General features: G+C 46.0%; 1 protein-coding gene across 4 annotated transcripts in view; it reads right to left on the bottom strand.

Moving 5' to 3' along the window:
* Positions 1–13,174, bottom strand: part of RPTOR (regulatory associated protein of MTOR complex 1) — a 192,068-nt gene that overhangs the window by 129,884 nt on the left and 49,010 nt on the right. For all 4 annotated transcript variants that reach the window (XM_069953866.1, XM_069953868.1, XM_069953867.1 and 1 more), the window contains exon 3: positions 2,945–3,027. In XM_069953866.1, coding sequence (XP_069809967.1) covers positions 2,945–3,027 — 83 coding nt within the window. The remainder of the gene's footprint in view (positions 1–2,944; positions 3,028–13,174) is intronic.

Here is a 13,174-nt window from a genome sequence, read left to right as displayed (position 1 = left end):
GTAGTGGTGTCCTGACCCTGTCGCTGAACGGCAGGACACACCTCAAGACCAGGAAGCGGCAAGACATCAGGGGACCAGAGCTGCAGAATGCGGAAGACAGCGCTGGAGCCAGAGAGCTAGGATGTTATTCTTTGCACTCACCCCTTCCCCAGGCATTGCTGAAAAAGGATCCCGGCTAGAGTACCCCTTTATAGAGGTTGCCCAGAACAAGAGGAAACAGACTGGCCTTATTCCATCAAAACCACCCCCCTCAGCAATGGGTAGCCTTGGGCCGCGAAGGGGGCTGCAGGCGCGCGATCACAAAATGATTTTTCCGTACGATATATCATACCGTCTAAACGCTGATCGTTATGAAAAAAAATCGTTACTCCGACATCATTAATCGTACGATCGGGCCAATTATCGTTTTGTGTAAACGCAGCATTAGGTTATACAGCCAGAGCCATTCACACTGTATGCAGGAAGCTCAAAGACAGAACTTTATCCCTTTAAGAGGTCGTCCTCCAGTGCAATACTGATGCTCTATCCTTAAGGTTCCCATACACCGTAGCTATATCCACCACTTGTGGCAGGTTCGTCCATCAGTATACCATGTATACTATGTGCGTACGTATCAATGAGCGCTGGTTGGTGAGACTGGAGTGGTTTTAATCAACAAGACAAATTGGGCAGCTGGGCTGCACAAACAATCCTCATATCATTTGTGCAGCTCTTGAAACTGACAGCACAGATCTACATAGATCTGTGCTGTTAGTTTCCAGATGACAAGCAGCAGTGTATACGGGGCCTGAAAAATCAGCAGTGGCCGGAGGACTGGAGACCAGGATGCTGGATCACAAGCAGTAGGCATGGTAAGTATACACTGCTGCTTTTCATCTGCAAAATGGACAGCATGCACAGATTATTTATTACATAGGAAGCTTATCGTCCAGGAAGCCGGACTGGATCAAAGTGGAGAACTCTTTTAAGTTCCAATGTCCCAGTTCAGTCTTGCTTTCTCTATCTACATGATGGATCTCTCTCGGGCAGTGTACCATAGACAAGACGTCAGCGAGTTCCTATGCCTTTCACCCCCACCCATAAGCAGCAGAATAACATTACGCGTCTATACCGAGCAACCTCCATTATCCAAGCCTGGAACTCTACTGTGTGTTCTAGAATATTCTCTTTGAGTAGCATCGCTGCCGCCCTCAGACAATACGTGTTTCGTATGAAAGAGATAGAGCACACACACAATGCTGACAGCATCTGCCGCTCTTGATGAATTGGAGAACACCGCCCAGCTAAGCCGGCCGTACAGCACTTGGCAGCCGCCACTCATTGCCTTTGAAGTCCATTCATGGTGTGGGACGAGGCTGCCAGCTAGCGCTCTGTGATGTCCTGCTCAAATGACTGATTCACTTTTCTCTAATCTCACACCTAAGGCTACTCCAATCTGATTAAACCTGGCAAACAGGATGCACTGAATACCACGTCCGACACATCAACGTCCCCTCCTATAGCAAATCCTCTGCTCTCGAGTCTAGCTTTACTGTAGTTAATGGTGAGGAAAAGTGAGATGATCAAACACTTGGGGTGGTATGACATGGCCAGGTGATTGTTGTAAGCGAGATCTGCTAGATCGGCACTCGCTCACAGAGCCCATTATACGGCTACAGAAACATGCGGCAATGGCTGCACAGACATCACTAGCGATGTCCGTGCAGCCCTTGCTTTATACAAAAAATACTTAAAGTAGAAGTCAGGGATCCCGCTTTGGCCGCTGACTGGCTGAGTGAGCCTGACACATCACAACCTGGATCACGGACAGCAACCGGAAACCAGAGCGGAGGTCGGTGAACCATAGCACTGGAGTCTGGGAGATAGATGCACGTTATGTTCAGCCGCCTCCTCTCCAGCTCTTTTGAAAGATTACAGCTCTCCAGCTCTTTAAGATTATACTTACCTCTCCATGCTCCCTGGTGTCCTCCTGCCTGCTCCACCGCTCAACGCAACCGCCACTGAAGCCAAAACACTGACCAAGGTGGGACAACACCAGTAACTGCTGAACAGCCTGACACTTCATTGATGGCTTCAGAAGCTTCAGCGGCGACTGTGGTGGGCGGGGAACAAGGAAAAGGAGAGTGGGGAACATGGAGAGGTAAGTACTGTATAATGTTCATAATTTTCTTGACACTTGGCACATCCCTATTACACGGAGCGATGCACAGCCATAGGAGGATGATTTTTAAAAATTTTAAAGGACAGAAATCAGTTGATGATCAGCTCCACTACTAATCATTTTTTTATTACAGAAAACGATATTGGCCTGATACAGCCGATAATCACCCCTTATAATAGGGACCTTATACATATTAGGGTATTGCATATACAGCAATTCCTCATCATCACGTGCTGGGCTATATACCTGGAGGTAAGAGCCTGTGCGCTCTCCATGATGCAGCTGATGTCATGTGCTATGTTTTTAGATGTATAGTTACCCTAATACAGGGAAAGGGATCTATGGATCCCTGCGGAACCTGTTGGCGCTATACAAATAAAATTATTATTACCGACCCTCCAGCAGTTGCAAAACTACAATTTCCATCATGCCTGGACAGCCGAAGCTTCCCCATGCCTGCCCTACTGAATGCAGTATATAATTAATATATATATATATATATATATATATATATATATATATATATATATATACACACATACACACACACACACACAGATTTTATATATACATACACACATATATATATATCATATACTGTATATAGAAGCAGCAAATTGAATGAGATTTGAACATATCTCATCAACATTACATAGAAAGGTTCTGCATTTTTTAAATTAACCACTAAAACTTTAGAGACTAATCCATTTGGCTGGAGAAGTCACTACCCCCCAGAGACAGCACTGCTGCATTCATCCACAGCAAAGAAGGCAGAGGACTCACCCGAGGCTGCCAGTTCTCATACTGCTTCTGCAGGTTGGCCCCTATGGTTTCCAAAGCTTTCTGAGGACCCATTGCGAGGGGATCTGTAGAAATAAAAGAGAATTGATGAAAGTTTAACATTCGCAAACACCTCAGGGACTATGGCGAAACTCTTCATTTAAAGGGGTACAACACTGACAAGGAAAGGTTTTGAAATCAACTGGTGTCAAAGTTATACCGATTTGTAAATTCCACTACTTATCAGCTGCTACATGTGGGGGCGGTGATGGGTGGAGGCGAGTCTGATCATCTGATTTACAGGCAGAGCAGATATGAGCCTGATCAGAAGTTATGTGGAAGAAATTCTTCTTAATAAAAAGCCCAAGTGCCGTCTGGGAGGATGAGGGGAATGTTAATAAAGTCAGAGGCTCCGGCTGCAGACGTCAGAGGCTAAATTAGTCTCATTACATTTTAATGTGCAATATAAGTTGCCATTAAATCAATGGACTTGGTTTGCATTAAAACAAACCTGAGGGATTTTACGTGTTTCTCTTGGTTTGGGAGATGCTGGGCTTACAGATGAGCGATCCCAGGGATGCATCCGTCTTCTCCAAGCTGCAGCATTTAAAAGGAATCAAATTTGCCCAAACTTACTGTTCCAAATGGCCGTATTACTAGTCAGTACAGCAGCACGAAAGGTGTATTCCCACCCTGAGAAGTTATTTCGTATCCACAGAAGTCATGTGATGAGCTAGTTATACTGTGGATAGCGGATAACTTCTCAAGATGGGAATATCCCAATTAAGAGGTACTCTGGGGACTAAAATGGTGTCAGAAAGTTATAAAGATTTGCAATTTACTTCTATTTAAAAATCTCCAGTCTTCCAGTACTTATCAGCTGCCTTATGTCCTGCAGGAATCGGTGTATTCTCTCCAGTCTGACACAGTGCTCTCTGCTGCCACCTCTGTCCATGTCGGGAACTGTCCAGAGCAGGAGAGGTTTTCTATGAGGATTTGCAGCAGAGAGCACTGTGTCAGACTGAAGAGAATACACCACTTCCTGCAGGACATACAGCAGCTGATAAGTACTCGAGATTTTTAAATTAAAGTAATTTACAAACCTGTATAACTTTGACACCAGTTGATTTAAAAACTTTATGTATATTTTTAATATATATTATATATATACGCTCACATTTATATTATTGTTGGCCTCAGAAGTCTCACATTACTGTAGGACCACAAAGTAGTGTAAAACCTGTAACTTCCGACCGTCCATGCACATAAGGGACTTCAATACAATAAGTAATACATTTATCAAATTACTCCTTCAGTCAGAGAGAAAAATCTCCTTCCCGTCTCACGTGCGGCTCCACGGCACAGGCAAAAATGTTTCTCTTCCCTGAAACACGGAACTCGGCTCCCAGCTAAAGTGATGAGAGAGCGATGGTAATGTGCGCAGCGGTTTCCAGGTGGCCCTTAGGCCTGCTACGCTGCTTGTCGACATCAACCTCCATCCATCTAGAAGGAGCAGTAAATACATTGCTGTGCTCCATACAGATGGGATCATTGGTGAAACACATTCAGAATTAATAACGGTTTCTGCTTCTCGGAATCTTTGGCTTTGAGCAAACAGAATAGCGATACTGTGTATTACTCTAGGTTAATAGGAAAACATTAAAGGGGTACTCCGATGACAAATCTTTTTCTCTCAAATAAACTGGTGACAAAAAGTTTTAAAGATTTGTATTTCACTTCTATTTAAAAAATCTCCAGTCTTCCAGTACTTATCAGCTGCTGTATGTCTTGCAGGAAGTGATGTATTCTCTCCAGTCTGACACAGTGCTCTCTGCTGCCACCTCTGTCCATGTCAGGAACTGTCCAGAGCAGGAGAGGTTTTTTATGGGGATTTGCTACTGCTACCTGAGGTAGCGGTCATCACACACGAAAGTCGCACGATTTTGCCGACAGTCCAGCTTCCTTGGTACATGGGAACACCTTAGGTTTGTGATACAGTTCTGAAACCAAAAGGGGCAACACCATGTGGCCACTTGAGAACACAAGGGGGCATGGTTTCAGATACATAGGTCTGTATGTGTGTGGGATTTGTCAATAACTGCAGCCTGTACTGAACCAGCTGTTAGCCGTGCAGGAATAAAATAAAGAATGTATACTTACCTGTCCCTGTGCCACACAGCACTGTGTTACCAGCTCAATGACTGCCGCCAATTTTCAGGTTCTCCTGGCTTCCTGATATATCCGAACCTGGGGAACAATACCCACTGACTCGCTGAGCAGGAATTTGTAAACCTAGGCTGCGATGTGGCAGGGGTGGGAGCGGTGATGCGGGCAGGAGCATAATAAAAAAAGCATACTTACCTGTCTTCTCATGATGCCACTCTCAGCTGCTGGATGTCATTCTCGGCAAGCAGCCAAGTACATCACGGTATGGTTAAAGGGGTTATCCAGCGCTACAAAAACATGGCCACTTTTTCCCCTCTCTTGTTTCCAGATTAGGTGGGGTTTGGAACTCAGTTCCATTGAAGTAAATGGAGCTTAACTGCAAACCACACCTTAACTGGAGACAAGAGAGGGGGAAAAGTAGCCATGTTTTTGTAGTGCTGGATAACCCCTTTAAGGAACTGCCTGCTCGGCCAGTCAGTGACTGCAGCGGTGTCCCCCCCAGTCTCTGATTGGCTGAGCAGGCAATACATGAGCTGGCTACGCAACATTGTAGCTGGAGGAGCTGCAGGACACTGACATCTGGCAGGAATCTGTAAGTCACCGCTGAGAGGGTACGGGGATGGGTAAGTATATTTTCTTTATTATGTTCCTGCACCCCCCTGTCTGCTTGAGATTTTTTAACTTTGGTGGGACTTCTCCTTTAAGGTGACCTGAGGTTGGGTTCCACTTCTGGAGACAATATGGCTTTAGGTTGTCACCTAAAGACAAAACATGCCTTGACTCTTCTTGCTGGCAGTTGTCATCCTCAGCTCCTTCTATCAGTTCCTCTAAGAGCCCTTTTTGTTTTGTTTTTTTTTGTGATTTGGAAGCTCAATGTTCCATGGTTTCTGGGGAGTCCTGAAAGAACTGATCAAATTGAAGCTGAGAGGACAGGAAAACGTGAAGTATTTTGTGTCACTAGGAATTTAGCGCGTTACACGCTTCTGTCTTGTCTCTCAATGTAAAAGCCGAGCAATCGTTTCAAGGTTTAATGAGCTGGAAATTGCAACCATTACAGACAACTTGGTTCTCATTGTGAATGTGCACCCCCCCCCCCCTCCCCGTCCAACTGAATGCTGGGAAATTAAATTAGGCATTTAATCATCTAAATCACAACGGGAAAAGGTTTTTACTTCCTCGCGCGATCGTTCTCTCGGCTATAAACATCAAGAGTAGAAGCCGTAAATTTCTTGCAAGGTTTCCGCAGAACAACGGATACCCTTTATGGGTTTGCCTTGGCTTCCATTAATAAATTCCAAGGGGCAGTGTGCGGTAAAAGCCGTCGCCCTTCATATTCGGAGCGCGTGTTCATTAATTTGGTGTCGGTAACGTATTAGCTGCTACAACAGATGTCACTCGTGATGAAGCCCTCAAAGAAAATAAGATTTCAGTCCCGGAGTGTAGAAGAGGAGGGGGTTACTACATCAATCCCTGAACGTAGCTCCGTGCTGTATGACAATATGTGAGAGCCCGAAGGAAAGAAATATACAGCAGGGCGCTTTATCAACCTGTCGCCCAATAGTAAAGGGGCTAAAATTCAGGTGCATAAATACAGTTCTGGTATCTGGTTAGAAGGCTAGTTATTTCCTATATGGGGGAACAATGACCTCCCTGCCATTCAGAATTACAGGGAATACATGATGATGGGGCGAATTATCAAGGGTGATCCACCAGGATGTGGGTGACAAAAAGGCATAGGCACCCAGCGACCTATGTATATGTACAGACCATGTGTGTGTTCCAATGAAAATGGGGAAAGCGGTAGAATGTAAAGACCTCGACTTTGTCACCACTAGAGATGAGAGGCACTGGAGCATTATGAAGACCGATCGTACAGGTGGCTGAAGTCGGATGCAGCCCTAGGAAATCTTGAAAAACATGGATACAGCCATAGGTCATCGACAGTAGCCATGTATTCCAGGACTTTCTAGGGCTGCATCCAACTTCTTCAGCCACCGCTAATCATGCCGAACAATCAGACTCGGAAACTAAAACGATAGAAAGACACAAGGGGTGCAAATAGCGTGACACTGTAAGCTGAGTAGCAATAAACTTAAATGGCTGAAATGCCGCTCACCTCCAGTGGTCGTGCTGCGAGTGAGACACCACCCATCACTAAGTGAAGTTATGCCTCTTGCTGTCCGTCCATGAAGTTAGGAGGTCCCACTGCAGGACCAGAGGAGGATAGGATGTCTGATGTTTCTGAAGGTCTAGGTGCTAAACAGCAGTCGCAAGTCTCCATCTTACAAACGATCAGTACTCATCTGATTAAGAGGTCCTACCTTGAAACGCATTATCTGACAGTAAAAAAGCAGTTTTGACTGTACTACTACTACTCCCATCATTTGTAAGGTGAAGACTTGCTGATCAGTGCCTTGAAGGCCTGAAACTGCTGCACGACTGTCCCTCCAACGTGCTATCCTCCTCTGAACGTTCAGTTCTCATCTCTAGTGGTGACAAAGTTAAGGTCTTTACATTCTACCACTTCTCCATTTCATTGGAACACACATGGTCTGTACATGTACAGAGGTCGCTGGATGCCTAGATGGACTCCTATGCTGTTTTGTAACCCATAACCTGTAATATCACCCTTGATATAGTCACCACTCATCATACCCAGCACCACTGAACACTTAAGGTCATATTACATGGGGCGATTATCGTTCAAAAAATCGTGCGATCGTTAGGATTTAAATGATTATCATTTCATGTAATCGCAGGCAACCAGTAAACGACCATTGAGAAATCAGCAATTTTTTGGGCAATAGGTGTCTGTAAAGTTTCCCTGTAGTGCCAAAGATTCTCTACTATAACAGCCAGATAGGCCTTGTCACAATCCTATTTAATGGAGGACCAAGACGTCATCATTGTCTATGATGGATCACATGGCCTCCTCCAAGAATGATTGACAGCTGCCTCATCTTCGGCTCCGCAGGATTTCAAGGTTCGGGTTGTGCATAACAAGTACAAAGAGCAAAAAATACCTTTTAAAGATGTTCATAGCTTTTAAAGAAGACTTTGTGCAGTCTGTAGAAGGCCAGTGAGTAATGGACACGTAAGCACTATACATACATTAAATCCCATCAGAATTCGGCATTCATCACTGGGGATGGGGGGGGGGGTATAACAAGCAAATTGCAAGTAATTAAAGTGACTAGAGGGATGTGAAGACCCCACCTCTTCCTGGAAAGCATTAGGCTGAACTTTGTGACAAACCATTAATAAGAAGATCCTAATGAGCCCAGCTTCATTACAATTCACAGAGAATGAGCCCGGATCTGCACGGCCCGTTGAGTCCTTGTAAGAGGCGGATTAGAGACTTGTGCAGACTGGCAATGATGGATATGTGACCGCCGTGTTAACTGCTTGGTGGCTCCACTGGGACGGCAGAAGGCAGGGTAGAAGTGGCATCCAGGAGCATTACATCTAAGCTGGCCATAGTTGGTAGAGATTAGCGTTGAGCGGACTTGTTAAAATGTTTGGGTAGGTTATGTGAACCCGAACGCTCAGCGTTTCAATCTCCGCAGCTACAGAAGATGGATGCTGACAACTGTGGAAAACCAAATACTGGAAGTTCAGGTTTGTATTATGTTGCAGTCTTGTTTTTGTTTTTTTAGGGAAGGGGGGGGGGGGGGGGGGAATCAAAGCTGAAGCAATCCCCTCCTCTTTAGTGTTGTGTTAGGTGTGTATGGTTAGTGAATGGGTAATGGCCTAAACCCAAGTGCCTGGCCCTCTATACAGATGTTATAGAGCCCCCATGCACATTAGATGGTCCCACCAAAAATCATCTCCAGTTCATAGGCCAGAGAGAAGCGCTCCTTTCCCTGACAGCAGGCCGCTGCTTCCCGCTCCTACGAATGACTGCACCCTAAAAAGAGAAGTCCTGTGTCAGGCGGTTCCTGCCTCTGACTGGCTAAGCGGGGCTGACGCGTCACAAACCGGAAGTGGTCGGGGGACCGGAGCTGGGACAGCGCTGCAGCCAGGGAGATAGGTGCATGCTGTTATGTTCAGCGACCTCCTCCTCAGCTCTTTTGAAAAGAAACCCTGATGCCGGACTCCTCCTTTGGGCTAAATCCTGGTTGGCGATTCCCAGCTGTCACTGCCTTCATACAGTCAATGGTTCAATGTAAATACAGCCGCAATGACACTACTCCAATGAACTCTGGAACTTGTAGACGTGGAGAACGGGTAGAAACACAGACACCTCATACTGTAGGTGAAAGATGTGGGACCTACACCTGTAATAATATCTTCAGATGGCCATAATAGGGGTTTCCCTTCTTATAAAGTGACGGCATATGGCAATGACGGTTTAGTGTTGTTACCTCTATGAGTTTGGTTTTGTGCCACCTGGTAACCATTAGATGGCCCCATTCATGTAAACCAGGTCCTGATCCGGTTCCTTGCACAGCCGGACAGCCAGGGGTTATTATGCAAGGAAGAAACAGTGCACTGGTATGGGGTTATGTTTCCTTGGTATATCTTGGTCATCCATCCAAGTTGGCCATCTAAGTCAGGGATTGGGAACCTTCGGCCCTCCAGCTGATGCAAAACTACAATTCCCATCATGCCATGCCATGTTTTCCGGGACTCCAGCAAGCTCCAGGTGCGCCCATCTCTCCTTGCAATGGCTCGACGCTTCAGAAATAGTAGCCTGTGACTATTTCAAGGCAACTACTATATAAGCTGTTCCTGACTCTATACACCTACTGTATATACATGTACTCAGTCTCATAGCAGGCAGAAGAAACGGCGCTCCACAGCCATTCATAAATAAGAAAGAACCCTTCCATCAATACGTCTATTATAATAAGTCATTTGGATTTATCGCTGGGCGCTCCTCCTAGAAGAAAAACTGCTCGCCCTGCGTGAAAATAAGAAAAAAAGCAGACCGCGGCGAGACGGGCATGTTCCTCTCCTCGGGAGATGGATTTACGTGCCTCATTTTCTGCAGTGCCGCATAAGTTGTGCTTTGAAACTAAAAATCCCTTTAACCTGCTTGCAGGATGTCCATTATGTACACGCCGCACGATGTGAGCGCTGCACGTCAGCGCACGCCTTCAGCAGAGTGCCGAGACCTCGACGCCTGGTCCCCCCATCCTCCATCCCCCACCCCGAAAAAAGGAGCAAAACAAACTCTCTCCCACTTGCCGACAAGAAAAGCTCACTGCTAAAAGGCTTTGCTGTGTGCTCCCCGGCTAGTGAATAATGCCTGACCGGGGTATAGAAGGGGGAAGACACCTGTCACTGTGAGAGTGGGTGACATGATATAAATGGAAATCATTACCTACAATCCCCATCTGCATCCCTCCAGTCCCATGTGTCAGGATAACAGATTTAGACAACATGTTGCACATACTCCTACAATGCTAATAGCAAAATCCTGGAGGAGGGGAGATCCATCATAGTACACACTGCAGACAGGCCCGGCCATGGCTGCTACCAGTCACGACTCTCCCGTCTGCTGGTGCCTTATAATAGGTGGCAGACTGTAATAATATTCAGGTATACGGCTACATAGAATGGAGGAAAAGCCTAAGGGGAGGGCCAAAATGTGCACAAAAAAATCTGCATCACATTATGGTGTAATACATATCGAGGAGACTTACTCATATGCAGAGCTGCTTAAAGGGGTATTCCACTCAATCATAACTTTTGATATGTTGCTGCCCATGGTGAGACTAACAATTCCTTACATACTTGTTATTATCTATTCAGTCTCCTTCCCCCAGTTCTCAGCTGAAGACATAAAAATCTTTGTGTGACCCTTTCTCTCTGTCTTCCCCTCCCTTCTGAGACGGCTGATGTAAAGAGGTCCCTGGCAGGCTTTAGCTGCAACTTTGCAGCTTTTCTGTAATGCGGGGAGGGTTAAGCACTGTGAGTTTGTTAGTAGAGATGAGCGAACCGGGTTCGAGTCCATCCGAACCCGAACGTTCGGTATTTGATTAGCTGGGGCTGCTGAACTTGGATAAAGCTCTAAGGTTGTCTGGAAAACATGGATACAGCCAATGACTATATCCATGATTTCCACATAGCCTTAGGGCTTTATCCAACTTCAGCAGCCACCGCTAATCAAATGCAGAAAGTTCGGGTTAGGATCGGCTCGAGCATGCTCAAAGTTCGCTCATCTCTATTTGTTAGAAACTTGACCTGAAAATAACGCTCCCAGCATTGGAAAGAAACTACAATGTTGCAGACACAGCCTGCCAGGGACTTGTTTATATCAGTTGTCTCAGAAGGGGGGGGGGGGGGGGGGGAGACATTGTTTGAGAGATATAAGCTCACTAATCCCCCCGTGTGCTGCTTTGTTTGTTTGTCTGTTACCCTTGCTTAAAGGGAACCAGTCCCCATGTAAATGCCACCTAAGCTGTCGGCATCATGTTATAGAGCAGAAAGAGCTGAGCGGATTGATATATATCTTTATGGGAAAACATTATTAATTGCAATTTATTGGGTGAAATCTCTGATGTTTGCAGGCTAAAGAGTCCAGTCCATTGAGTGACTCCGCCCACTGGACTCCTTATCAACAAATGATCAGGGATTTCAATCAACATGTTACAAGTTATACTGAATCTTTCCCTACAGAGATATATATCAATCTGCTCAGCTCTTCCTGCTCTATAACACAATGGTGATAGATTAGATAGCATCGTCTTAGTGACAGGTTCCCTGCCAGGCCTACACTACGTTGGGACGTTCATGCTCAGTTCAATTGCGGTCACATAATCTGTCTGATAAGTACTGGCAGTTGGTTTTGACATAACAAGCAAGCAAGAGGGATTGTGGGAAAGTGTCTGAACAGTTGCATGACAACTGCAGGGTCACAGTTCAGAGAGGAAATCAGTAATTAGGACCATGGGAAACATATGTGCTGCATTGATCAATAAGATCAGTGCTTGTTTAATATGGGCTGCTGGAGCCCATAGTAATCGAACACCAAGCCACGATCAGCGTCATTGCGGCGCTGATCACCGGGCCCAGCCAGAAGCATAGATCGCCTGTAATCGCATCACGGGGGAGAGGGGGGCGATCTGTCCAAGAGACCACCACAAATGGGGTTTAAAGGAGAAGTCCTGCGGAGGAAGGGGGGCCTAAAAAATCATTTTAGGCAGGGGATGGGGGAACATACCAAAGACAGTGCCCGTGCTGCGCTGAATCATCATGCTCCTGAACCCTGCCAGATGTCACTTTCTCTCGACTTCAAGGTACGTCACGAGCCGGCTGACACGTCACTGAAGGGCGGGATTTAGCCCGCTCAGCCAACCAGTGACTGCAGCGATGACCCGCCCCAGTCACTGATTGGCTGAGCAGGGCATCAGTCAGCTGGGTTGTGACATAGCAGCAGGAGATCTGCAGACTGTCAGCGGGGTCCAGGAGCGGGTCATAGCGCTGCACGGGCACTGGTACAGGAAAATATACCGTCTTTATTATGCTCCCCTTACCGCCAGACGAAAATAATTTTTTAACCCCCCCCGTCAGGGCTATTGAAATGTTTTGACAGCCACATTTAAATGGTTAATTAGCCGGGCATAGCAATCAGCCCCGTCAGCTAACACCCGCGTTTTTCTGGCACCAGTTGATATGAAAAAAATAAATTCCTCTCTGGAGTACCCCTTTAAACGAGAGCCGGCACTGTGCCATAAGGTACATGAAATGTTACAAAACAATCTATGGGTGCCCCTATGTGCCAGCAACAGGTTCTGCTCTGGAAAGCTTCGGCTTGATAAATAATATACCAGCGTCTACCTTGTTTATGGCCGGGACGTGTAGCGTTTGGCAGCTGGTGGAGTAGGAGTACTTACTGTTATATTGCGGGGGGGATCCCAATACATCTGTCAGAGTTTTGGCCGTTCTTTACTCATTTATTTACTTAGTGGTTATAGTAAGATAAATAAGAGAATATCCGGATTCAGAGCAGCGGTGACACTGATCTATGTAAAGAGAAGATCACCATAGGGATAAACAGCCCGAATTCTGCATCATCAGACGCGGCTCATTTGTCAGTGTCTGGCGGGTGTCCTGTGTGAT

The sequence above is a fragment of the Dendropsophus ebraccatus genome, chromosome 14, assembly GCF_027789765.1.
Source record: "Dendropsophus ebraccatus isolate aDenEbr1 chromosome 14, aDenEbr1.pat, whole genome shotgun sequence".
NCBI lineage: Eukaryota > Metazoa > Chordata > Amphibia > Anura > Hylidae > Dendropsophus > Dendropsophus ebraccatus.
The sequence above is the reverse complement of the archived record's forward strand: the minus strand, read 5'-3'. Positions and strand labels throughout refer to the sequence as shown.